The 27,988-nt window shown below is 38.5% G+C and overlaps 2 protein-coding genes across 4 annotated transcripts in view; one reads left to right on the forward strand and one right to left on the reverse strand.

Annotated features, from left to right (window-relative positions):
• med30 (mediator complex subunit 30) overlaps positions 1–21,681 on the forward strand; it is a 62,859-nt gene extending 41,178 nt beyond the window's left edge. For all 3 annotated transcript variants that reach the window (XM_057827654.1, XM_057827653.1, XM_057827655.1), the window contains exon 5: positions 19,213–21,681. In XM_057827654.1, coding sequence (XP_057683637.1) covers positions 19,213–19,308 — 96 coding nt within the window. In that variant the 3' untranslated portion in view covers positions 19,309–21,681. The remainder of the gene's footprint in view (positions 1–19,212) is intronic.
• ext1b (exostosin glycosyltransferase 1b) overlaps positions 14,341–27,988 on the reverse strand; it is a 267,318-nt gene continuing 253,670 nt past the window's right edge. Inside the window, exon 11 of the mRNA XM_057827651.1 lies at positions 14,341–27,943. Coding sequence (XP_057683634.1) covers positions 27,758–27,943 — 186 coding nt within the window. The 3' untranslated portion in view covers positions 14,341–27,757. The remainder of the gene's footprint in view (positions 27,944–27,988) is intronic.

A 27,988-nucleotide genomic window follows, 5' to 3' on the forward strand; every position in this document is an offset into this window, starting at 1 on the left:
GACTTGTGATTCTTAAAGGATAAATGTGACTTTGTATATTGTGACTAAATATTGCCATCTAGTGTATTTGTTGAGCGTCAGTAAATGATACTGTAGCCATGCCTAAATGCATGATGGGAAGTGCAACCATGACTGTGCATAGTGGTACCAATTGATATAGCTTCTCTGCGAAATAACATAGGGTGTTAAGAAAAAGATCGACTACTACCTTTCTTCCCCACATTGCGTCCCACGATATTTCTAATTGTTGGGAGAGGGATTGTAAAGCTTTAGCCAAATAAAAAAAAGTCTCCAAAGGCTGCCAAAATTCACTCTACTCATTTTACGCTGCCTTTTAGCTCTATGTATAGGTATAACGGCGCCATTAAAGATTGAACGCGACAATGCGTGAGTGGGTCGTACAGCGCATGTGTTAATTGCGTTAAACGTGATAAATTTTTAAAAAATTACCGCCGTTAACGCAATAAATTTGATACCCTACTTTAAGCCCTAAACTAAAGACTCTGGATGAGTGTAACACATTATGTCTGTAACGTTAAATACAATTAGAAAACGATTCAATTAAAAAATATATGTATATATTAAAAAAAGGCATGTCCGATATTTTTTTGCCGATTCCGATACTTTGAAAATGACGTGATCGGACCTGATCGGCATCGATTGGGACATCTCTAGTACTAAGAACCTCTTGGTACCTCACGATACGATATGATTTGCGATACAAAGCTCGCGATAACGATGATCTCACGATATGGCAAGACAATGATTATCAATACACTGTCAGATAATGCTCAATATCTTCCTTTTTTTTTTTTTTTGCTTGCAATGAAAAAACACAAAAGAGAAAGAAAAAAAAGTCATTATTATTTTACACAAAACTCCAAAAAAATGGGCCTGACAAAAGTATTCTCAACCTAACACTTGGTAGCACAACCTTTAGACAAAATAACTGTGAACAACCGTTTCTGGTATACATCAGTGAGTTTCTTACAATGCTCTGCTGGAATTTTAGACCATTTTTCTTTGGTCTCTGAGATGTGAAGGATGCCTTCCCCAAACTGCCATTTTCGGATCCCTCCACAGTTGTTCTATTTGATTTAGGTCTGGATTCATTGCTGGCCACTTTAGAAGTCTCCAGTGCTTTCTCTCAAATCATTTTCTAGTCCTTTTTGAAATGTTTTAGGTCATTGTCCTGCTGGAAGACCCAGCTATCTCACACTGGGCCCTGCATTATGCTGCAAAATTTGTTGGTAGTCTTCAGACTTCATAATGCCATGCACACGGTCAAGCAGTCCCGTGCCAGAAGCAGCAAAGCAACCCCAAAACATCAGGGAACCTCCACCATGTTTGACTGTGTGGAACGTTTTCATTTCTTTGAAGGCCTCGTTTTTTCCCCCCTGTAAACTCCATGTTGATGCCTTTTCCCCAAAAAGCTCTACTTCTGTCTCATCTGACCAGTAAACATGCTTCCAAAACGTTTTTGGCTTTCTCAGGTAAGTATTGGCAAACTCCAGCCTGGCTTTTTTATGTCTCTGGGTCAGAAGTGGGGTCTTGCTGGGTATCCTTCTATAGAGTTCCTTTTCATTTAGACGCCGACGGGTAGTACGGGTTAACACTGTTGTACCCTCGGAATGCAGGACAGCTTGAATTTGTTTGGATGTTAGTCGAGGTTCTTTATACACCATCTGCACAATTTTTCGTTGGGATCTCTCGTCAATTTTTCTTTTCCATCCACATTTAGGGATGTCAGCTACAGTGCCATGGGCTTTACATTTATTGATGACACTGCGCACAGTAGACACAGGAACATTCAGGTCTTTGGTGATGGACTTGTAGCCTTGATATTGCCCATGCATCCTCACAATTTTGCTTCTCAAGTCCTCAGTCAGTTCTTTGGTCTTCTTTTTTTCTCCATGCTCAATGTGGTACACACAAGGACACAGGACAGAGGTTGCGTGAACTTTAATCCATTTTAACTGGGTTCATGTGTGATTTAGTTACTGCCACCACATGTTATGTGCTACAGGTACGTAACAGGTGCTGTTAATTACACAAATTAGAGAAGCATCACATGATTTTTCAAAGGGTGCCAGTACTTTTGTTCGGCCCATTTTGGGAGTTTTGTGTAAAATGATAATAGCTAAAATCACAAGCCTTTTTAGACGTACCGGGTGTAATTTTTTGCTGTTGTTGTTGATCGTGCATCTAATCCACCCATTTAGAAAATGTGCTTCGTTTAATGTTAAGACGGGAAAGATAATAAAAACTTAAAACTGTTTCAAAGTTATCTACAAAATAAAAATCATGTTTAAAAGGGCAGCCATTAATGTTTCTTTTCATTTCAAAAACGGTCTTATGAAAACGACCCCAAAAGTTCAAACCGCTTTTGTGTTAACACTCCCAGTGGACGTCTGACGACATGAGAACTGCCTGAAGTTGTGAATCCTTTCAAAGTAAATTAAAAACATCTTTCTTTTACTGAACCCTTTTATGTCAACTTGTGTGTTTGATGCTTACGCAAGTCTGTGCTGGATCTTTCTATAAAGAGAGAGTCATGCTTTTGGATATCAAAGCATAAAATCTTTTTTATTCTCTTTGTGCTTTTAGTTTCACAAGTGATCCACTGGTCCTGAAAACAATTGTGTGAAAAACGAGCAAAAGACTAATTTTTTCTTGTAAGCAATAGCTGTAAGTTAACAAAACACGCTAGACAAAATGCAACACTAAGTGTTCACTATACATAGGAGTAAAGATCAATCTGGTCCGATCACGTCATTTTCAAAGTTTCGGAATCGGCAAAAAAATATCGGACATGCCTTTTTTTTAATATATATATATATTTTTTATTTAAATCGTTTTCTAATTGTATTTAACGTTACAGACAAAATGTCTTACACTCATCCAGAGTAGTTTTGGCTTAAAGTAGGGCTATCAAATTTATTGCGTTAACCGCGGTAATTTTTAAAAATGAATCACGTTAAATAATTAACGCATGCACTGCACGACCCACTCACGCATTGTCGCGTTCAATCTATAAAGACGCCGTTTTACCTATAGATAGCGCTATAAGGCAGGGTATAATGAGTAGAGAGAATTTTGACAGCCTTTGGAGCCAATTTAGTATGTGGCTAAAGCCTTACAATACCTCTCTCAGCAATTAAAAATAACGTGGGTGGCAATGTGGGGAAGAAAGGTAGTAGTTTATCATTTTCTTAACACCCTATGTTCTTTCCCAACGCAGAGAAGATATATCAATTGGTGCCCCTACGCACAGTCATGGTTGCACTTCCCATCATGCATTTGGGCAGAAGTTAAATGGCTGATGTATCATTTACTGAAAGCTCAACAAATACACTAGATGGCAATATTTAGTCACAATATACAAAGTCACATTTATCCTTTAAGAATTACAAGTCTTTCTATCCGTGGATCCCTCTCACAGAAAGAATGTTAATAATGTAAATGCCATCTTGAGGATTTATTGTCATAATCAACAAATACAGTACCTATGTACTGTATGTTGAATGTATGTAATATTCGTCCGAGTTTTATTCATTTTTTTCTTAATGCATTGCCAAAATGTATATGATCGGGAAAAATTATCGGGAATGATTGGAATTGAATCGGGAGCAAAAAAAAAAGCAATCGGATCGGGAAATATCGGGATCGGCAGATACTCAAACTAAAACTATCGGGATCGGATTGGGAGCAAAAAAACATGATCGGAACAACCTTACATAGGAATGTAATACGCAGTGTTGTTAATAATGGAGTTAGACCATAATGGCGTTAGTAACGGCGCTATTTTTTCCAGTAGTGAGTAATCTAATTAATTACTTTTCTAATTTTGGCAAAGACGTTACCGTTACTGAGGCGGGAAAGGCGTGCGTTACTATGCGTTACTATGAATGACGCGAGAAAAGTCTGACAGAGACGCACTTACGGAGACGAGAGAGCAGAGCAGGAGTGGGGACGCAATTGCAAACGCGATGCTTGGTGGCTCCTGACTGTAGCCGATAGCCTACAAACTACGCCCACATGATGCTACGTTAGATATCGCATACTATAGAACTAGATGCAAATGACAGACAAGGTGGCATTAGCAAGGTATATATATATTGAACTAGATGCGTTCGTAAACAGCCGCCATCTTAAAGCAGTAGACCTCTCAGGAAGGCTCTGTTGTAGAGAACCTTCCTAGCGAAGCTAAGTAACTTTTTATCTAAAATGCTCCTAAATCGGCAAAATCTAGACTTAAATCAAAAGAGAGCTAAAAATGGCTACCCGGTAAACATAGCTACATTTTGCGCAACTGTGCAATTCCTCCAATGCTTGACCAGCCATCATTGGGTTTAAAGCAACATCACCCTAACCTTCTTGCCCCTTATTTATTAGCAATGAGGACCAAATCACAAAGGTAACCCCCAATCGATGAGTGCACTTGGCAAGTACTCAACTACTTAGCCGAGACCCAGGGTGCGCCGACTCCAAGATTCCAAAAGACTAAATTGATGAAACTTGTTCTGCCCCAGTCAGCTGACACCGCATACGTTCCACCTCAATGCTGAGGATGAATTGAGACCGCCGCGGCGCTAGGCGTACGCGGGAATGACAACATGCCTATTGTATTTCTGCCACCTCTGCGAGAGAAGGCTTTTATCTGCCTTCACAATCCCTTATAAAAAGGCTTTATTCCCCAAGGAAATCTCAATCCAAACACACAGTGGCACTTAAACCCTCCCTTTGAGCAAAGCCATAAAGTTTATAAAGTCAATTAAGTTTTTTTTTCTAAACTGGTGGCAAATTGAGTCTGTTTGGCCTGGTTCCCTCCGGGTATATACTATCAGATGGTTCGACACAACCCACTTAGGGTCACTGTTCCCTAGGCGGGCATAGAACAGTAAGCAGCTTACGTCCACAAGTTTGACTTTCCTCAAGTTGCCCAATTTCAAGAGGATTTTTAATGCATGTGCAGTTTGGGATTTTATGTGAAAACGAAAAAAAAAGTCCTTGCTGTCAGATAGTAAGTCATTTCCATAAATCAATAAGTTTTAGTCATGTATACAAATCCACAATTTACATGAATCTAACTTTATCGTGTGCATCCCAGCGGATTGGAAGAAACAATTTCATTTTTCAGCTGCGTAATATGAATAGAAGACAAAAACATCAATAAAAGCCAGTATTTTCAGGAAGTGGCAACATGCGGGCAGATTTTTTAAATAAATGCTGGTACTATTTTAGCCAATACAAAGTCAAATACAAGTATCCCATACATTGTTCAACTTTCCTTGTGATTTCAATAATCCCCATTTTGTCATGCACTTGTGTGAGTTTTTCGAGGGTTTATGAGTGCATTTTCCTATATTCGTAGTATTTGGCGGAAAACACAGATATGGCTGAAAAAGCAGTTTCTGCTCTTGCACCCCTCTTTAAGATAAACTGTTGTATTTTAAGCCAAAATAACTGTTTTGTTTGATAGAACAATATGTCTATATGCTGCCATAGCAGATTATTGGCGCATTAAGCCCACAAACTATTTTTAATTTGTCCGTTTTACACTGGAAACCCCCGTTTATAGACGTCGCGCAACCACTTTTGTTTCAACCTAGCTATAAAAAGAACGTAAGTAATTGTATTTATTATTCCAAATGTCTTTCGTTTTTAGCTTAGTATCATTAATTGATGTCTAATATTTAGTTGAAAAAAAAAAGACTTCAAAAAATTATTCACTCGCATATTTTAAACAAATTACGTCACAATGAAAAAAAATGGTGTCTGTGAAGAAGTCACAGATATCGACCACATAACTATCGCTTAAATGTATTATTATTATTTTTTTGTTACTGTCGCATTTTCCCCCGATATTTGACATGATAAATAATCGAACCAAACAAATAAAAATAAAAAAAAACAAAATTTAAAGGTGAAATATATGAAAAAGAAAATCTCCACCACTTCCTGATGTCTGCGATTTCTGCATCGCGACACTTGTTATATGACCATGTTTCACCCGTAAAATCCCCCAAAATCCAGCTGTGGCCATTCACAGCTGTGTTTTGACACTCAGTGATACATGCTACATGTAGTTTTTGGATCGAAACAAGGTGTACGCAATAACATCTCATTAAAGTCATGGGGTCTTTAATTCTGCTCTTTCATGCTCTCACCTCCAGATAGGGTTTCGCTGTTTATTTATTTATTTTAAAATGCCCTCCGGTTCAAAAATTTTCTTCCCCCAGAAAATTGAGATTTTAAGCTTTCCAATGATGTATCACGCATGCATATTGGACAGTTTTGAAATTTGGCCAAATTGGGGGTCTTAGAGCAGAACTTCAAGTCACCTGAGTGTTTTCCGCCATATATTATATACATAACCCTAACCCAAGTCTGCCCACCTCACCTGCCTTGATAGGACTCCTCCAGCCCACTAAAGCAAAAAACAAAAGCGCTTGCCACCACAAACTGGTAAAAACGTTTCAGTATCCTACAACGGATGTTAAATGATCTCATTATCCTCAGGAAGAACAGCCTGCTCTGTCCCTTCCTGAAGAGGCTTAGAGTTTGTCTAAAATGGTTGCTGCTGCACCATATACAGTGCTGGCCAAAAGTATTGGCACCCCTGCAATTCTGCCAGATCATGCTCAATTTCTCCCAGAAAATGATTGCAATTACAAAGGCTTTTGTAGTAATATCTTCATTTATTTTGCTTGCAATGAAAAAAAAATACAAAAGAGAATGGAAAAAAAAAAAAAAAAAAAAATTCAATCATTATCATTTTTCACAAAACTCCCAAAATGGGCCGGACAAAAGTATTGGCACCCTTTGAAAAATCATGTGATGCTTCTCTAATTTGTGTAATTAACCACGCAGGTTACTTGCCTGTGGCACATAACGGGGTGGTAATAACTAAATCACACTTGCAGCCACTTAAAATGGATTAAAGATGACTTTACCTCTGTCCGGTGTCCTTGTGTGTACCACATTGAGTTTGGGGTAAAGAATGAAGACCAAAGAACTGTCTGAGGACTTGAGAAACAAAATTGTGAGGAAGCATGGGCAATCTCGAGGCTACAAGTCCGTCTCCAAAGACCTGAATGTTCCTGTGTCTACCGGTCGCAGTGTCGCTAATAAATGTAAAGCCCATGGCACTGTGGCTAACCTGCAGTCCGAGGGTACAACAGTGTAAATCCGTTGGCATCTGAAAGAAAAGGGACTCTATGGTAGGATAGCCAGGAAGACCCCACTTCTGACCCAGAGACATAAAAAATGCCGAAACTTACTTGAGAATGCCAAAAATGTTTTGGAAGAATGTTGAAACAAAAGTAAAGCTTTTTGGGAAAAGGCATCAACATAGAGCTTACAGGAAAAAAAACATGGCGGAGGTTCCCTGATGTTTTGGGGTTGCTTTGCTGCCTCTGGCACTGGACTGCTTGACCGTGTGCAAGGCATCATGAAGTCTGAAGACTACCAACAAATTTTGCAGCATAATGTAGGGCCCAGTCTGAGAAAGCTGGGTCTCCCTCAGAGGTCATGGGTCTTCCAGCAGGACAATGACCCAAAATACACTTCAAAAAGCACTAGAAAATGCATTGGAAACTTCTAAAGTGTCCAGCAATGAGTCCAGACCTTAATCCCATAGAACACCCGTGGAGAGATCTGAAAATGGCAGTTTGGAGAAGGCACCCCTCAAATCTCAGAGACCTGGAATAGTTAGCCAAAGAAAAATGGTCTAAAATTCCAGCAGAGCATAGTAAGAAACTCATTGATTGATTCAGCAAGCCGTTGTTCGCAATTATTATGTCTAAAGTTTGTGCTACCAAGAATTAGGCTGAGGGTGCCAATACTTTTGTCTGGCCCATTTTAGTGAGTTTTTTGTAAAATGATAATGATTAAAATTTTTTTTTCATTCTCTTTTGTGTTTTTCCATTGCAAGCAAAATAAATTAAGATATTACTACCAAAGTATTTGTAATTGGAATCATTTTCAGGGAGAAATTGAGCATTATCTGACAGAATTGCAGGGGTGCCACTACTTTTGGCCAGCAGTGTATGAAGTATTATCCTACGGTATTGCATTCTTTTCTACGGAGCCCCCCGGGTGCCAGGGTAAAAAAACAATTAAAAGTCTGTACCCACAGATTACTAATCTGTACCCACAGTTTACTAAACTGTACCCATAGATTACTAAACTGTACCCACAGTTTACTAAACTTTTCCCACAATTTACTAATCTGTACCCACAGATTACTAATCTGTACCCACAATTTACTAATCTGTACCCACAGATTACTAATATGTACCCACAGTTTACTAATCTGTACCCACAGATTACTAAACTGTACCCACAGTTTACTAATCTGTACCCACAGATTACTAAAATGGGGTTTTAAAAGGTAACTATTGCACATTTTCTTTGGTAGCCGTCTACATTTTCAGGCGTCATCAATCAATATGGCATGTTGTGTGTTAGTAGGCGCTAACGCGGCTACTAAAAATAGCTAACTGACAAATGAACACTACTTGAATTAAGCACGCACGGACACGACAGCAGCACAGAAAATGTGCAAACACAACATGCCATATTGATTGATGACACCAGAAAGACGCCTACCAAAGAAAACGTGCAATAGTTACCGTTTAAATCCCCTTTGTTCGCCGAGGGCAAATGGTGCAGATGGTTGCTCGGTCGGTCCCTCGGCGTTTGGACTCGAAGTGCCCGCTAAACATTGGTGACTACTGTTTCCGGGTCATTGCTAAACTGTGGGTACAGATTAGTAAACTGTAAGTACAGTTTAGTAAACTGTGGGTACAGATTAGTAAATTCTAGGTAAAGTTTAGTAAACTGTGGGTACAGTTTAGTAATCTGTGTGTACAGTTTAGTAAACTGTGGGTACAGATTAGTAATCTGTGGGTACAGATTGCTAAACTGTGGATACAGTTTACTAATCTGTGGGTACATTTTACTAATCTGTGGGTACAGTTTAGTAATCTGTGGGTACCCACAGATTAGTAAAGTTGCATTATCTAATGTCAGTTTCTAATAAAAAAAAAACGTCTGACTAAAGCATCTCACTTCTTTGGTTTCTGTCTGAATTACACTGTAAGTAATTGATACTTCACTCTGATCTTAGACTTAAAATGGTATCGGATGTTCAGTGAACTGCATCGCTACATGGCACGATTCACCTGAAGCGTATTCTTGCAAGTGCTTGGTCTCTCTGCTCACTAGTCCAGAACTAAACATGTAGAATCAATGTGCTGTGTCAAAACATTTTTTAGGACTGTCTACCGTCTCTTCATTCTCTGTGTCTGTTCGGCGGCTGCTTTATTGTTACCTGACATACTAAATTATCATCAGTTTGATGGACACCCTGCCACAAATTGGGTAGATCAAATTAGTGCTGGTTCATATATTGTGTTTTTCAGGCTGATTTAGTGGAAAAATCCATTATGTTCTTCCCGCTCTTGGCAGTCATTTATGTTCTGTAGTTTGCAATGGCAGTGATAAGAAATGATCTACAATAGAGGTACAAGAAGCAGATCAAAGTGACACTTGGGCGGTTGTGTTGGTTAATACATTTTCAGCAGCAATGCTACATTACACATACTGGAAAAACACACCTCCTTAAAAGTACCGTAATTTTTGGACTATGAGCCGCTACTTTTTTCCTTCTTTTTGAATCCTGCGGCTTGTAGTCCAATGCGGCTTATTGTGTTGATTTATTTGGGTTAATAGGTCCCACTTTATTTGACAGCGATGTCATAAGACTGCCATCACATGCCACTATCATTGGCATTAATGAATGCTAATTCCCATTTATGTCCAGCTCGAACTTTTTATCTTTCACTCCATTCAAAAATGAGATACTGTAAAATAAGACGGTGTTTTTTGAATTGAAATAAGACTGCAAAAGTGGGGGTCGTCTTATATTCGCGTTCTAGACGTTATACCCATTCACGATGCTAGATGGCGCCAGATATCATTGAAGCGATGTTCTGTCATGACAGGTCTCAGCTACGCTCAAGTTTAACCAGTTTGCATTATTTTATTGCAATATTTTTCCTTATTCAGATTTCAAGACTACAGTTACAGTTAGACTTCACTTTGATGGTTAATGCAGTTTTTGCAATTTTGTTGTTTATCACAATAGATTGGTTTATTTACATTTCAAAAACCAGAAGCCATTCATTTACGAATGTGATTGCACTTTAGTCTACATATTTAAATGCTCAGATATCAAGATTTGAATGAGGCAAAATAACATGCTTTTTCTCTCAAATATATTGTTATAATCATTTGTTTCAGATGTACTGTAATTATTTTCTGTATAAAAATGAATTTGGTGTTCAAAAAGTCTTTTTTTCAAACTTGAGTCTTGAAAAAGAGGGGGTCGTCTTATAATCAGGGCCGTCTTATACACAGTAATTTGCCGGATGACACAAAATTACATCTGTCATAAGCATTCATTAATGCTCATAGCAGTTTCAGGTCATAATTATGAAGGTCATATTACAGTCTTATGGCACCACTGTCAAATAAATTGTTACAAAAAGCATAACTAGCAAATAATAATAATACATTTTATTTCTAGAGCGCAAATAATGAAACAACTGAAACAGTAACTGAAGAAATAATTAGCACCGAACATGAATTTGGATTGTAATTTATATCTGTAGTGCTGCAATGCTTGCTAGGAGGCATGTTGAACGAAAAAAGTGTTGACAGCAGGTTACTGTTTTTTTTTTTTTTTTTTTTTTTTTTTTTTTTTTTTTACCTAGCGGCATTAGCTGCACATGATATTTACTCTCGGTCCGTTCCTCATTGCGTCCCGAAGACCGCGCAGACTGCGTTTTATTTCCGCTTTACCTGGTATAATTCAATAATCGGAATTTGGATGTTTGTGAATCGTTCTCGAATCTTCCACGGCCGAATCTCGAATAATCTAAGAATCGGAAATTTTGCACGCCCCTAGTGTTCCGCACCTCCACAACATTGACGTCTTTTTACATTACTTACAGTGGCTGTTGCTGCTGGCCGAAAAAAATCTTCTAATATCCCTCCTCTTCGAAGGGGGCTGTTTTTCTGTTGGGGCTGTGAGTGAGTGAGTGCGTGCATGTGTGTACTGTGGAGGGGAGGAGGTGGGGCGGGTCAAGTCATCAGCCAGTTTGTTTGAAGAAAAAAACTTGGATTTCACATTCAGCAAGTGAAAAGGTGTAAATGTAAGTCTGAAAATAAGGAAAAAATTCACTTAATAATGGTAGGGTCAATTATATCCATTAACTATAATTTATATATACTGTATATAAATTAAATCAATTTATGGGAAGACAGTCTAAATTACCTATATAACTGAAGTCATTATACAATGCAAATAACATTACTTAAAAGTTGGGACAATTTGAGCATCCTGAAAAGTTGCTAGTGTGTCCATACTGTCCTCATGCAAACCTACGCCCTTGTATGAAAGACATCCTTCATATGACCATTTGAATTCTGCTTTCAATTTACAGTCTATTTCTGTTGTCATTATTCACTGAGTGCATCAAATTAGTAATTGGTTAACACTTGGGATTTGTCAAATCTCCACGCTTATCAAGTTTTATAATTGCCATCGCTCCATTAATTAATACGGTTGCATTATCATCACATTAAAGCCGATTGGGGAGGGTTTGTTGATCCATTATACAGTATAGAAAAATAAAGCTAATCTTGTAATGCTATTACAAGATGAATCAAATCATTTATCAGCGTTTGCCCTATTTCATGTCAAATCAAAAACAAGACCACAAAGCTTTCAGTGAATATTAAGAACCCCACTGTTGCTTTTTGAAGAAGAGATTTCAGATAGCTGCAGCTGCTTGGAAACCAATGAGATTCAAATATGTGCTCACTTTTGATGACAAGCATGCAAAGGGAGCGAGTTGGGAGTAGGGGGGGAAATGTAGCAAGTGGAGCATAAATGTGCTTTCACTCAGGATTCCTCTGCTAATCCGCCCTGTCGCAGGCAACTCAAATCGCAGCTTTGACTCCGTGGATGTGGCTGGGAATTACAAGTGTAAGTGTCTGTGAGTGAGGAGAGGGGATTAAAAGGGAGGAAAAGAGCGAGTGGAGAGAAGAGGAGTACAACGTAGAGTACACTTTTTAGTTCTAGTTTTGCCAGTCAGAATCACGTAGGCTGCATTCAGACTGCAGGTACAGTGGGGAGAACAAGTATTTGATACACTGTCAATGGGTTTTCCCATTGGCAGTGTATCAAATACTTGTTGTCCCCACTGTATATCTGATTCCGATGGAGTTCCTCCTTAAATCTGATTTTTAGGGCTGACTGTTCACACTATTTTTAGCATGTGTCCAAATTACATCTGGGCCTGCTCAGACTGGGCCACGAAGGTGTCATCCAGCATAGAGTGACGTCACCAAGGATGTAGGTCTGCATAAATTTGGCACTTTTCACTTGCATTTTTTCCCCCTCAAACGGATGTTTGATTGGCTGATGACTTGACCCCCCCACCACCCCCCCTTCCTGCCACTCAGACACAGACGCACACTCAGACAGCCCAGATTGGATTTTTATTTTTATTAGCACTAGCCACTGTAAGTAATTTAAAAAGACAACAATGTTGTGGCAGTTGGGGAAACACTAATTTTGTGACTGAAAGTCCGACCTGCATCAGAGTTAGCATAGCATTAAACTGTGCTAACTTGTAAAACTACAACCCCTTGCAAAAAGTATGGAATCACCAGTCTCAGATGAGCATTCACTCAGACATCTTATCATGTAGAACAAACTCAGATAAAAAGCTTGAAAAAAATAATGAATTAGTTGGAAAGTTCAACTCTTTAGCATTCAGAAACACTAAAAGAAATGAATAAAAAAACATTGTGGTGGTCAGTAAATGTTACTTTTATAGAGCAAGTGCAGGGAAATATATATGTAATCACTCCATTCTGAGGGAAAAAAATATGGAATCATGAGAAACAAACAAAGAAATAACAATCAAAACACATCTCTAGTATTTAGCAGCACCACCTCTGGCTTTTATTACAGCTTGCAGTCTCTGAGGCATGGACTTGATGAGTATTCTTTATCAATTTGGTGCCAACTCTCTTTGATTGCAGTTGCCAGATTATCCTTGCAGGCCGGAGCCTTGCTGTGGACCATTTTTTTCAATTTCCACCACAGATTTTCAATAGGGTTGAGATCTGGGCTATTTGTAGGCCATAACATTGACTGTATGAGTCTTTCCCCAAGGAATGCTTTAACAATTTTAGCTCTGTTGCATGATGCATTCTCATCTTGGAAAATGACAAACATATTAGAGAAAGAAAGCTGTCTAAAATGTCAATGTAAACTTGTGCATTTATTGAAGACTTAACCATATCGTCAAGGACTGAGGGAATTTTGATGTTTTCTTCAGGCAGTCATCTTTGTAAATCTCACTGGAACAGCACCAAACAAAAGTTCCAGCATCATCACCTTGTCTAATGCACATTTTTGAACCTTGACACCTTGTCCAATGCAGATTCTTGACTCTTTTTTTTTTTGTACGACTTGAGGCTAACCTCAGGTATTTTTATTTGTTTTTAAAATGCATTTATTAGGGTTGTTCCGATCATGTTTTTTTGCTCCCGATCCGATCCCGATCGTTTTAGTTTGAGTATCTGCCGATCCCGATATTTCCCGATCCGATTGCTTTTTTTTGCTCCCGATTCAATTCCAATCAATCCCGATAATTTTTCCCGATCATATACATTTTGGCAATGCATTAAGAAAAAAATGAATACAACTTGGACGAATATATACATTCAACATACAGTACATAAGTACTGTATTTGTTTATTATGACAATAAATCCTCAAGATGGCATTTACATTATTAACATTCTTTCTGTGAGAGGGATCCACGGATAGAAAGACTTGTAATTCTTAAAGGATAAATGTGACTTTGTATATTGTGACTAAATATTGCCATCTAGTGTATTTTTTGAGCTTTCAGTAAATGATTCTGTAGCCATTTAACTGTTCTGCTCAAATGCATGATGCATGATGAAGTGCAGCCATGACTGTGCGTAGTGGCACCAATTGATATATCTTCTCTGCGTTGGGAAATAACATAAGGTGTAAAGAAAAAGATCAACTATTACCTTGCTTCCCCACATTGCTTCCCACGATATTTCAAATTGTTGAGAGAGGGATTGTAAGTCTTGTAAGTTGTAGGCAGGGGACACCCTGAACTGGTTGCCAGCCAGTTGCAGGGCACAAAGAGACATACAACCATTCACGCACACACTCATACCTACGGACAATTTAGAGTGTTCAATCAGCCTACCATGCATGTTTTTGGGATGTGGGAGGAAACCGGAGTTCCCGGAGGAAACCCACACAGGCACGGGGAGAACATGCAAACTCCACACAGGAAGGCCGGAGCCCGGGATTGAACCCTTGATCTCAGAACTGTGAGGCAGACGTGCTAACCACTCAGCCACCGTGCCGCCTAAGTATTTGAACATGATAAATTAAAAAAAAAAAGATTACCGCCGTTAACGCGATAAATTTGATAGCCCTACTTTAAGCCTAAACTAAAGACTCTGGATGAGTGTAAGACATTTTGTAACGTTAAATACAATTAGAAAACGATTTAATTAAAAAATAAATACATATTGAGAAAAAAAAAGCATGTCCGATATTTTTTTGCCAATTCCAATACTTGGAAAATGACGTGATCGGGACATCTTTAGCATTTATTGCTCTTGTGAACACTCGGGAATTTTATTTTGTATTTGCATTTAATGTTATTTTGAAAGTGCAATCTTAGCAAGCCTTTCTTTTACATCCCCATAAATTCATTCTGCAATTCATTAAATCTTCCTAATGTGATGACTTGATTATCCGAACTATTTGATAGATTAATCCATTACTTTAATAATCAATTGCTGCAGCCTTACTCTACAGACTACTAGAATTACTACTAGAATTTTTCTGTTCATCAGCTGTTTAATAGAATATCTCCTCTGAAACCAAATCCACCAGGTTGTGCTCGAAACGATCATGACAAGTTCACCTACCACTCTGTGCTTTCCTTTAAAAACATTAAAGGGAAATGATACAGTGCTCTATTACCTGAAATTACAAAGGCTTTGGATACTATCTCATTAATGCAGAGTAAATGGCCAAGTTATTTCAAGAGCTGCTCATCAGGGTAATGAGGCGTATCATGTATAATACACTCATATAGCCACACATACACACTTGGAATGAAATTGAAAGTCAAAGAGAGAGATAGCAAAGGGAAGAGCGTTCAGTAGAAGCAGTGAGAGTCCTTTGGTAAGTGGACGAGAATGTGGAAGGCCTCCAAACGTTCCACTCAGGACTATCTTCAAGGACAATCAGCTAAACAGTTGATATTAAGAAAGCTGTGTGAAATCGATGGCTCAAGGTGTTATCGGCGGTGCAAAAAGGGCCTGTAATTAGTCACGGCTAAAGGAGTTTTGCAGAGACAGAGATGGATTTTATCTTGATAGATATCTCTGAAGATACAGTCATCTGCTAAGAAACTAGCGATACACGTTCCTGTAATGTTGCAAGTAGGGATGGCGGGTTCCAGAGCTTAGGGGCAGTTTACATGGTGACTGTGCGACACAAAGACGCAACGACTGAGTTGAGGACTCGCCTCGCGTGCATATGGTGTCAGCGAAGACGGAAGGCGAAGACAAAAAATTCTGAATCCTGCCTCCAAAGTGGCAGAATCCGATTGCGGGGTGTTGAGGGGGGCTTCCTTGGCATGCACATCAAAGGCTCCTGCGGCGCGAGACCGCGCCGTTAACATCAGCACTCGTACACGTCACATTGGGTGTGCGCAGCGGTGCTACTAAACATTAATTTACTGTTTTAATAATATTTTTAAATTAAATATGTTGAACGTTTCAATTTTTGTAGCCTGGTCCTCCAGACTCACCGCTGTTCCAGCTATTAAGTCTGGCCACCATTAAGCGGATAAAATTTCCAGGGCGGAGCAAGCCACAGTAAACAGGCAGCGGAGTGGACCAATCAGCGACGGGTGGGACGAGGGACTTGCGCGCGGAAGTAAACATACGAGGAGAGCGGAGTTTATTCAACATGGCTAGCGCGAGACAGACTGTTGTCAATGACTCGTGTCGATGTGTTTGTGGTAATTTAAAACTGATTTTACCGTAGATTGGAACATATTCTCGGCTCTCCCGTTCGCCATCTGTGTTGTTGTGGAGACGACTTCCGACGCGGAAGAGTGAAGTTGCTCGTTAAAAACACGTCACGTAAATAAACGAATCTGATTTGTCGATTGATTTTGTACTTGCTCGAGAGGCCGTTAATGGGCTGGGTCCCAGACTATACTCTCAGTGTTTGAAAAACACGGGGAGAACAGTCTGGCCATGCCAGGCAACAATTTTTGTGCCTTTTTGAACAAAAGAAAAATGACATTGCTTCGAGTGGACGGGCATATTTTTTTTCCCGGGCTGAGGGAGCTTGGTGGGGTCAGAGTGCATCATTCTCTGTCGCCCAATAAATCTGCACTGCCCCCTAGGGCCTGGCATCAATACTACATCGTTTTCATGCGGAATCGCGACATTTTTCAAATGGAGATGCAAACGCAAATGGAAATTTGACATTTTTCGTATTCTCGGAGATTCACCATGTTAACGGCCCCTTAATTTAACGCAACACATTTTTTTTCTGAGAAAGAAATGCCAAAAATCACAAAATTTTGAAATTCTTAGTGTTCAAATGTGATACATTTGGCTAGAAAGGGTTAATGGGAAAAAAGGAATGGCTTTGTGAAGGTCATTGAATGGCTTAGACCAGGGTTGTGTAACCTTCAACACTCAAAGAGCTGTTTTGATCCAGTTTCCATAGAAAAGACAACACTGGGAGCTGCACACACATATTTCTTTTTGAAATGATAGCATCTCGACCGTATATGTGTGTGTGTGTGTGTGTGTATATGGCGGAAAACACAGACAAGACTGAAAAAGCACTTTCTGCTCTTGCACCCCTCTTTAAAATAAACTAGGGCTGTCAAACGATTAAAGTTTTAAATTGAGTTAATTACAGCTTAAAAATTAATTAATCGTGATTAATTGCAATTCAAACCCTCTATGAAATATGCCATATTTTTCTGTAAATTATTGTTGGAATGGAAGATAAGACACAAGACGGATATATACATTCAACATACGGTACATAAGTACTGAATTTGTTTATTATAACAATAAATCAACAAGATGGCATTAACATTATTAACATTCTCGAAAAGCGATCCATGGATAGAAAGACTTGTAGTTCTTAAAAGATAAATGTTAGTCCAAGTTATAGAAATTTTATATTAAAACCCCTCTTAATGTTTTTGTTTTAATAAAATTTGTAAAATTTTCAATCAAAAAATAAACTAGTAGCTCGCCATTGTTGATGTCAATAATTACACCATGCTCACTCATGGTACTAACCCATAAAATCAGTTAGACCCAAGTGCCAGCAGAGGGAGCCAAACACCAAAAAAAACAAGTAACAAGCTTGCACACGGTACTGTCATTTTAGTCTGTTTGAGTGGGGCATGTGCGTTAATTGCGTCAAATATTTTAACGTGATTAATTAAAAAAAATTCATTACTGCCCGTTAACCTGATAATTTTGACAGCCGTAAAATAAACAGCTGTAAACAACAGAACAACTGTTGTTTGATAAAACAATATGTCTATATGCTGCCATAGCAGATTCATGACACACTAAGCCTCCGAACTATTTTTAATTTGTCCGTTTTACCCTGAAAACCCCCGTTTACAGACGTCGCGCAACCGCTTTTGTTTCAACCTAGCCATTAAAAGAAGGTAATTATATTATTCTAAATGTCTGTGATTTTTAGCTGAGAATCATTAATTGATGTCTAATATTTTTAAAAAAAAACAAGACTTTAAATTATTCACTCGCATATTTTAAACTTTTTAACAAATTACGTCACAATGAAAAATTTGGCGTCTTTAAAAAAGTCATGGATATCTCCTTCATAACTATCGCTTAAATGTATTAGTTTTGTTACTGCCGCATTTTCCCCGATATGTTGGATGATAAATAATCGATCCAAACAAAGAAAAACTGAAAAATAGCGTTTAAAAGGGTAACTGTATGAAAAAGAACATCTCAACCACTCCTTGTTGTCTGTGATTTCTGCATCGCAACCCTTGTTATATCACCATGTTTCACCCATAAAATCCCCCCAAAATCCGGCTGTGGCCATTCACAGCTGTGGCTTGACACTCGGTGATACATGCTACATGGAGTTTTTGGATCAAAACAAGGTAAGTACGCGATAATATCTCGTTAAAATCGTGGCGTCTTTAATTCTGCTTTTGCGTGTTCTTGCCTCCAGTTAGGATTTTGCTGTTTAATTTTTTTTTTTTTTTTTTTTAAATGCGCTCCTGTTCAAAGTTTTTCTCCCCCAGAAAATTGAGATTTTAAGCTTTCCAATGATGACATACGCATATAGGACAATTTTGAAATTTGGCCAAATTGAGGGTCTCAGAGCAGAACTTCAAGTCACCTTAGTGTTGCTGAAAAGCACCTCATACCCACTGTGAAGTATGGGGGTGGGTCAGTGATGCTGTGGGGCTGTTTGGCTTCCAAAGACCCTGGGAACCTTGTTAGGGAGCATGGCATCATGAATGCTTTGAAATACCAGGACATTTTAAATCAAAATCTGTTGCCCTCTGCCCGAAAGTTGAAGATGGGTCGTCACTGGGTCTTTCAGCAAGACAATGACCCTAAACATATGGCCAAATCTACACAGAAATGGTTCACCAGACACAAAATCAAGCTCCTCCCATGGCCATCTCAGTCCCCAGACCTTGTTTTGTTGGCAAAAGGGGGTTGTACAAAGTATTAACACCAGGGGTGCTAATAATTGTGACACACAATATTTGATATCAAATAATTATTTCTTAATGTGGGATTTTTTCCCCCACTGAATAAATGCACTTGTATTGAAGGTTGGATTTTTCTCTTATTTTCCATTTTATTTGAATTTAAAAAAAAAAAAATAAGAAGCTAAAAAACACATCTTAACCAGGGGTGCCAATAATTATGGAGGGCACTGTATTATTACTGAAGCATCAGGTACACTAATTGAAAAATGAAAGAAAAGCCACCTAAATCGTTTGTAATTGTCTTGTTTTTACGACAGCGGCTGAAGCAGAAAAATCAGCAGCTGAAGCAGATCATGGATCAACTGCGCAACCTCATCTGGGAAATCAACTCCATGTTAGCCGTCAGAAGCTGAAGCGCAATGAAAACCACGCACGCCCTCATAAGAGTATACGCGCCGGCACACCCTGAGGGTAACCGGACCCATGAAGAAACTGCGGATCTGCTGAGGCGGCACTTTATCGACAAAGCCGGGGCTTTATTTCCCAAGAAAGTAGAAAGATGAAGACGACGCGGCGTGGCAACACAAAGCTGTGAGTCGTATGTAGGGCAGCCCACCCGAAAAGATTCTCGGCGGGGATATTTTTGGGACATCTGTCTACCTCCATATTCGACATTTAAATCAACAATTGATGTTTTCATCTATTTGTAGCTCAATAGAGTGTTAATATCTTTAGAAAGGCATCAAAATCGATTTTGTGAAAAGATCGTAAAAAATGCTATCGCATCAAAGACTGAATTAAGAAAATCATAGTTGATTTCTATTCAGGCTTTTGTTCCTTTCTTAATGCTTCACCACTAGTTATTTTGTTCATTTTAAAACTTGCATTTTAACATATATGAAACACTTGACACAAAACAATTGATGTTCAAACGTGAATCTGGTCTGATCAATATGCAAATTTAGTAGATTAAATTAGCGTAATTTGCCTAATAAAAGTCCGCTAGTTTAAATGCTACGACCGCTAACATATTTACAATTCTCATAGCAACTTGCTCACACGTAACGCCACAAACTGTAGCTGTAAACTTTATTACAAATGCATACACGAACATATATTAGCTGAAACAACTTACAGCTTTATGTGGGCTAAACCAAAGCGCAGAGATCCTTTATCCACGTCAGACGTCGGAGTCTGTTCCTGAGTCATACAAGATGACAGTCCCGCCAGACCCAACGCTGCCACCAGAGGGTAGTTTATCCTCCATCATTAAACAAAATACAATACTTTTGGACTTTTTCGAGTTATTTTGGGGTACTGAATGAGTTAATAATGACATATACGGAACTTCATGACTTTTTATGGAACACCTCTTTACTTTTACTTGGATAATATTTTGAAGGAACGCTAATCTTATTTGAGTAAAATCTTTGACTACGCCACCCACCTCTGAACATAGGCGTCAAGTTGTTTGAAACCATTATGCAATGGTATATGTATATGAAATCAAGATTTTTTTTTCTCACACAGACACACAAAAAAAAAAAAAGGTCTGACAATTTGTCAACCCACTTTACCGTTTTTTTTTTCTTCAAATTTTTATTTCCTGACCCACGTATTGATAATTGTGATATGTTCCAACCCCTCAATAGAATGGAATAGACCCGCATTTTTTCTGCTGGGGAAAAAAATATTAGCTGATTTTTACTCTACTCAAATACCAGAACAGAGTGAAAAATTTTTGGGTTATTTCATGTTTTTATTGTTTATTTTTAATGTTAATGTTACATTGTTTTTGATGAGAATCGAGCATTTACGTTTGCCTTTTTGATACTCCGTTTTGTCTCAGCCATTTTCAAAGATCCAAAAATAGCAACGAGGGCGTGCTAAACCTCATGGTTTGATTTCGATGGGTAAAGTTTCGTCCAATCATCTCCCAGAAGTGGCAATAGCAACCAAATTCAGTGTATTTATTCATTTTGGGACGCAAATACATCATGTCCTTCAGCAGCATGCTCAAGTCTGAAGGGGTTAAGGAAGACTGTGTTTCCCATGAGGACCAACGCACACCCGCACAGTGTCGTAAAATTTCCTGGGTCACTTGTAGATGGATTAAATGACATTTCTGTTTCTAGCGGCTGTGTGAAGGATGAATAGTAATAAGCAGAGGTGGGTAGTAACCAGTGTTGTCACTGATTACTTAAAAAAATAATTTAATTACTGATTACTGATTACACCTCAAAAAAGTAATCTAGTTACTTTACCGATTACTTATCAAAGTAACTAAGTTACTTTAAAAGTAACTTATGTTACCTTTTACCAATTTTTGTCCTTTTGCTGTCTCAACATAAAAATGCCAACAAAAAAAGTCATTGCATGTAATTGAGTTACTTTACCGATTACTTTATTATCAAAGTAACTAAGTTACTTTAAAAGTAACTTATGTTACTTTCGACCAATATTTCTCCTTTTGCTGCCTCAACATAAAACAATTGTGGTTTATTAGAGCCTACATGTATTTAAGTTAGCGGATCACTTTAAACTCAACCGAACCTTTTCGTCGGAAAACGTTCTGTGATCTGGCGGTCCTTCTTGACTTCATTAGCAAGCAGTCGCTATACTCCGGACAGCTTCGATGTTAACTTTTTTCGATGTAAAAAAATTGCCTCGATGTGAATTTTTTGCTTGATTCAAAACACTTTTTTTTTTTTTTTAATTTATTTTTTTGCTTTGACAGAAAAGAAATCTACCGTGTTCCTTTAGGGGCAGTTTTTTCCCTCTTTTTTTTTTTTTTTTTTTTTTTTTTAAAAAAACGTCAACTTTTTTTTCCCTCTTCGTCGGGCTCAGTAAAATTCAAATGTGTCAACGATTGTCAGGAAGGTTTTGGGTTTGTTTACTAGGCGGTAAGCAGAAAAACACGCAGTAATAGGAGGAATGTACGTAGTGGTAACATGTAAACAGGATTAGTTGACGGATAATATGGCAGCAGAAGTCAGGGGGCGATGTTGTTACGTCACATGAATGAGGTCTATAATGGTAAGCGTGGCTAACCGGCAGATTAAAGACAATTTATCGAAACCAGCGCTTTGCCAGTTTGTTGTATATAGTCGAATCATCTCAAAATATGATTCTAATTCAAATAATAATGCTAGTTAGGACTTTTTTTTATCCTTTCGTACGCACTTTAAGACAGGTGTAATATATGTCCAACTCTTTTCCGGATTCAAATGATTTATTCCTGATATCTTGATGTTGTGATGACAGACACAGATATCGTCAAATGAGTTTATTTTTATTATAAATCATCCTTACAAAATCATTTATCTATCTCATTTGTTACCTCTATAAAAGTCTTTACATAATAGGAGGAGGGGAGAGGAGAAGGCATCAGGACAGCCACACGCTTTCACCTCCCACATCAGCTTCTGGTGGATCACGTGAGGATAAATAATCTGTTACATGGTTGTGCGTGTGCAGGAAGGTTGTGGTGATATGACGGCGAATATTGATAAGAACAACAGGCAGTGCAGGAACTCATGTTGACAAAAGGCACAAAATCAAGATTTACAAGCACCTGGCAAGTTTTTTCTTAAATTTGGGAGCATAGAAATGGCCATTAAAAAAAAAAATTTCAATCTTGACCCAATTTTTGCAAAAAATGGAAATAAAAAGCAGCTTGGACATCTGTTGCAGCTGCTTTTTATTCCCCATCCTACATTTTTTTTAATGGGGCCTTTGCAAGTTGACTCCTGCCGAGAGCCAAGATGGTATACCCTGATCCAATTTTAGATCAATGGCGTATGAGATCGTCAAACAAACATATGTTCCACTACGGCACGCGTGGGACACCGGCGAATGTTTCCGGGGGGGAGGTGAAATTTAAGATGGGCGGCGTCATTGCCGTGTGAACCGAAAACGGAATAAATACTTGAACTCCGCGGGATTATCCTATCATGTCACCTTGTCGTCTAAACAGTCCCGTTTACAAAAAATAAATATGTTTATGTACAGTGCAGGGAGTTATAGGATATGCATTTTCTGATCTGTGACAATCAGGTATTAAAAACAAAGGCTTAGTGTGGATTTAAGACAAAATGGGAGAGATAGCGAGAACCAAAAGTGGTATTTGCCATGTGGCAACATGGATTTTGCCATGCGGCATTTTTTTTTTGCCATGTGGCATTTTTTCTTTGCCACGTGACATTGTTTTGCAATGTGGCATTTTTTTGCCATTTGGCAACATTGATTTTGACATGTGGCATTTTTTCTTTGCCATGTGGAAAAATGGATTTTGCCATGTGGCATTTTTTTTGCCTTGGGGCATTTTTTTGGGCCATGTGGCAAAATGGATTTTGGTTTGTGGCATTTTTGGGGGGGGTATATGTCAGTTTTGTAGGCCGTGCACAACGACGTCCATGCCATTGACAGCCATGCACGTCCAAATTTTCCATTCATTTTAAATGGCAGAAAAACTTGTGTGGCTGTGATTTTTGACCATACGCTTTACATTTGTTGTAATACGCCTAAAAAAATGCGACAAACCAAAATCTATTTCAAAATCAGTTTTGCCACATAGCAAAAAAAATGCCACATGGCAGAATCAATTTTGCCACATACCCCAAAAAAATGCCACATTGCAAAATCCATTTTGCCACATGGCAAAATATAGCCACATGGCAAAAAAAATGCCACATGGCAAAATCAATTTTGCCACATGGCAAAAAAAATGCCACATGGCAAAATCAATTTTGCCACATGGCAAAGAAAAAAATGCCACATACCCAAAAAAAAAAGCCACATGGCAAAATCAATTATGCCACATTGCAAAATCCATTTTGCCACATGGCAAAATATAGCCACATGGCAAAAAAAAAATGCCACATGGCAAAATCAATTTTGACACATGGCAAAAAAAATGCCACATGGCAAAATCAATTTTGCCACATGGCAAAGAAAAAAATGCCACATGTCAAAATCCATTTTGCTATATGGCAAAAAAATGCCATATGGCAAAATCAATTTTGCCACATGGCAAAGAAAAAAATGCCACATGGTAAAATCTATTTTGCCACATGGCTAAAACCACTTTTGGTTCTCGGCCCTGCTGCAAAATGGGAAACAGATGCTTGTTGTAGATGAATACTTTTGTAAATACAAAACACCAACCATGAACCATTATGAAATGCAAAAACCTGTTGAATTCTTTGGACAGCAGACAATTATCCTCAGTATTAGAGACAAACAACACCTTTATGTCTAGCGCAGTCGATGAGTTAAGAGTTCAATTTTGTTTTCCAGTGTGGCCAAAATATTTTTCAGCACGTCACAAAAGAGGCGTAAAGATATGAGTAACCAGCTGTAAAGTGGAACCTCGTCAAAATTCTATCAAAGTAGTGCTTTGGCGTCATTCGGCCAGATGTGTCCAATAAAAAAAAAGTGCTTTGCCACCTTCTTGTTGCATCTTCAGGAAATTACTAACCTTTTTAACATCAGCAGAGGTGGGTAGTAGCGCTTTACATTTACTTAATGACTTTTTACTTTTACTTGAGTAATGCTGCAACGATTAATCGACTAACTCAAGTAATTTGATTAGCAAAAAGCTTAAAGTGGCGTTTAATTGTTTATTTTGAAAGTGTTAGCATTTTTTTATTGATTTGGGTGGATACACTACCCTCTAGTGGCAACAGTGAATATGACATAACTCATTCAACATGGCTGAATCCAGCTTGCCTGGGACTCCTGACGACCGTTTGGCAGATCAAATTTCCAGGGCGGAGCAAGCCACAGCAAACAGACAGCGGAGTGGACCAATCAGCGATGGGCAGACATGACGTTGGTAAAGCGACAAGAAACTCTAGCGCGTCGAAATAAACATACGAGGGGAACGGAGAAGTTTATTCAACATGGCTAGCGCAGACAGACTGTTGGTTATAGCTACTCAATGTGTTTTTGGTCAGTTAAAACTGAATTTACCGCAGATTGGAACATATTCTCGGCTCTATGGTTCGCCATCTATGTTGTTGTGGAGACGACTTTCTGATGCGCATGAGTGACGTTTCTCGTTAAGAACACATCACGCAAATAAAGAAATCTGAGTGCACGGATGATTGCGTTCTGGCTAGAGAGGGAAATAAGGAGCTGGGTCCCAAACTCTTTTCACGGTGTTTGAAAAATACAGGGAGAACAGTCCGGCCGTGCCAGGCAAGAATCCAGCAGCTCCCTGTTAAGCACAATATAAGGTCAATTTTTGTTTGAGCTAATATGTGTTTTTAATGCATTTGTAATTTAGTTTATAGGTATATTTAACTGTTTTTTTGTTGGAATATCTGTTTGAACGATTTGTTAAGAGTATCGTAAAAAAGACATTAGCATTCTATACCATTTAAGCTAGCGGGCTTTTGCTGATGTTTCTTTTGTTGTACTTAGATCGGTTTTTTAAAATTCTGTTTGATGCTAAATTCATCGAACTACAGTAAGTAGTTCATAGATTAATCTAGGGCTGCAGCTATCGATTATTTTAGTAGTCGATTTATCAACTAATTAGAATAATCAAGTAATCGTATTCGGGCATTTAACGTGTTTCAGAATACATTTTAGGAGATGTAAAACAAAGGCTTGCTAAGATTGCACTTTAAAAAGAGTATTAAATGCAAATACAAAATAAAATGTTTCTTCAAATGTTTCTTCAAACTGCAGAATTGCGCGTTCATTGAAAAAAAAACTAAATTAAAATACCTGATGATAGCCTCAAACAGTAAAAATAAATAAATAAATGAGGATCCAAGTACAACAAAAGAACAATTGGCTAACTTGCATTGCAAAAGTCTGCTAGCTTAAATGCTATAAAATGCAAACTTTTTTTTTTAACAATGCTCTTAACAAATCATACTTAGCCGTTTTTTGTTTGAATTAGGGCTGTCAAAATTAGCGCGTTAATGGGCGGTAATTAATTTTTTAATCATGTTAAAATATTTGACGCAATTCACGCAAATGCCCCGCTCAAACAGATTAAAATGACAGCACAGTGTCTTACCCACTTGTTACTTGTGTTTTTTTGTCTCCCTCTGCTGGCGCTTTCGTGCGACTGATTTTATGGGTTTAAGCACCGTGAGCATCGTATAATTATTGACATCAACAATGGCGAGCTACTAGTTTATTTTTTGATTGAAAATTTTACAAATTTTATTAAAACGAAAACATTAAGAGGGGTTTTAATATAAAATGTCTATAACTTGTGCTAACATTTAAGAACTACAAGTCTTTCTATCCATGGATCGCTTTAACAGAATGTCAATGTTAATGCCATCTTGTTGATTTATTGTTATAATTAACAAATACAGTACATATGTACAGTATGTTGAATGTATATATCCGTCTTGTGTCTTATCTTTCCAACAATAATTTACAGAAAAATATAGCATATTTTAGAGATGGTTTGAATTGTGATTAATTATAATTAATTAATTTTAAGCTGTGATTAACTCGACTAAAAATTTTAATCGTTTGACAGCCCTAGTTTGAATATAAACTAAATTACGAATGCATAAAAAACAAAAACTTACCTAATGTTGGGCTTAACAGTGAGCAGCTGGATTCAGCCATGTTCAATGAGTTAACAATCCTAAACGATTAATTGGTTATTAAAATAGTCTATTAATCAATTCATTGTTGCATCTCTACTTGAGTCATATTATTTTGAAGTAACAAGTAATTTTTTTGCCTACTTTACCCACCTCTGGACGTCAGTGATATGATTTATGATGCAAACAGTTTGATTAGTGCTATCATTAGATTTAAGAAAAACTTCAAGGTTCCACTGTACTTGTCTTTTGTGCGAGCAACATTTGAACTGACGTTTTCACATCAACACCTAATATGGCACTGTTGCATATCCCCCCAAATTTGAATAAAATGGCCGCTTCGCTTGACACAAAGGCCACGAAAAGCAAGTTTCTTTCATTCAAGTGTCCGAGCGGCGTCTTCGTAGAGATTGACGAAAGGCCAGCCACGCTGCCAATTAAGGTGCAAACTGTCAGCTCGTTGGATGTCACTGACAGCGAAGAGTAGTGAAATGCTGCTTACCACAAATAAAACAAAATAAAAACTGTTATTGGACTGATGGGGTGTTTTCAAGGTAGTGGCTCGAACCAATACAGGCAGCGTAAATGTTCAATAAATAACCGTAAAGGCAGACCTGATGTCAAGTTGGCACTCCCCAGAAATGATGGTGCTGCTAAAAGGCCAGCGAGGATGTTATGAAATGGCAGTTCGGGTTAGAACATTCCAAGATTTGCTGCATTTTATCCCCCAAATGTTCATTTTACACATGCACACACGCGTGAGGGGACAATAAAATGTGAAATGAATGAAAAAAATAACCTACAGGACTGAGGCCAGTATGTGAAATTTCAGTGGCAAACTTGATGACCGTTTTAATCTCATGGTGATATGACGTCAATATTCTTGATGATCTGCACTCACCCCTCTCAGAGACAGCTGATTTGTACAAAAATCAAATCAGGTAATAAAGCAATGGAGGGGTCGAAGTGCGAGTAAGTCCACTAATCGTGTCCTGATGCAAGATGGATTGCTTTGAGTAACCAGGGAACGGGGATTCGCTTCGCGGTGGGCAGTGTTCTCAGAAACGCCCCCCCGCAGACAGACAGAAGACACTTTCCATCTTGTACAGGATAGTCCTCATCCACAAAAAAATATTCTATCCGAGAGTCTTGGTCAGCAGTGTTTTTTTTTTTGTTTTAAGTCACTCGGCAACAGCGCTAATATTCACTGGCGCGCTTCATGGTCCGGCGGCCCTTAAGCCTCCCCCCGAGTGGGGTCCCCACCGAAGGGGCGCCGCTCCTGTCAGAGCCTCTCGATGTCCCTGTATTTCTTGCGTAGGATGGACACCTGGTCCTTGAACAGGACCGGATCGAGTCTCATCTGGGAGCGAACCAGCGGCATGGCGCCAAACCAGCTGGCAAACTTGTTCATGCACGTCTGCCGCTGAGCAAAGTGGTCCGGGTCGGCCCAGCGGGATGCTCTTGAAGACTGGTGAGGGACATGAAGAATTCACAATTAGATCAACACACATAC

The sequence above is a fragment of the Corythoichthys intestinalis genome, chromosome 22, assembly GCF_030265065.1.
Source record: "Corythoichthys intestinalis isolate RoL2023-P3 chromosome 22, ASM3026506v1, whole genome shotgun sequence".
In the NCBI taxonomy this organism is placed as follows: Eukaryota; Metazoa; Chordata; class Actinopteri; order Syngnathiformes; family Syngnathidae; genus Corythoichthys; species Corythoichthys intestinalis.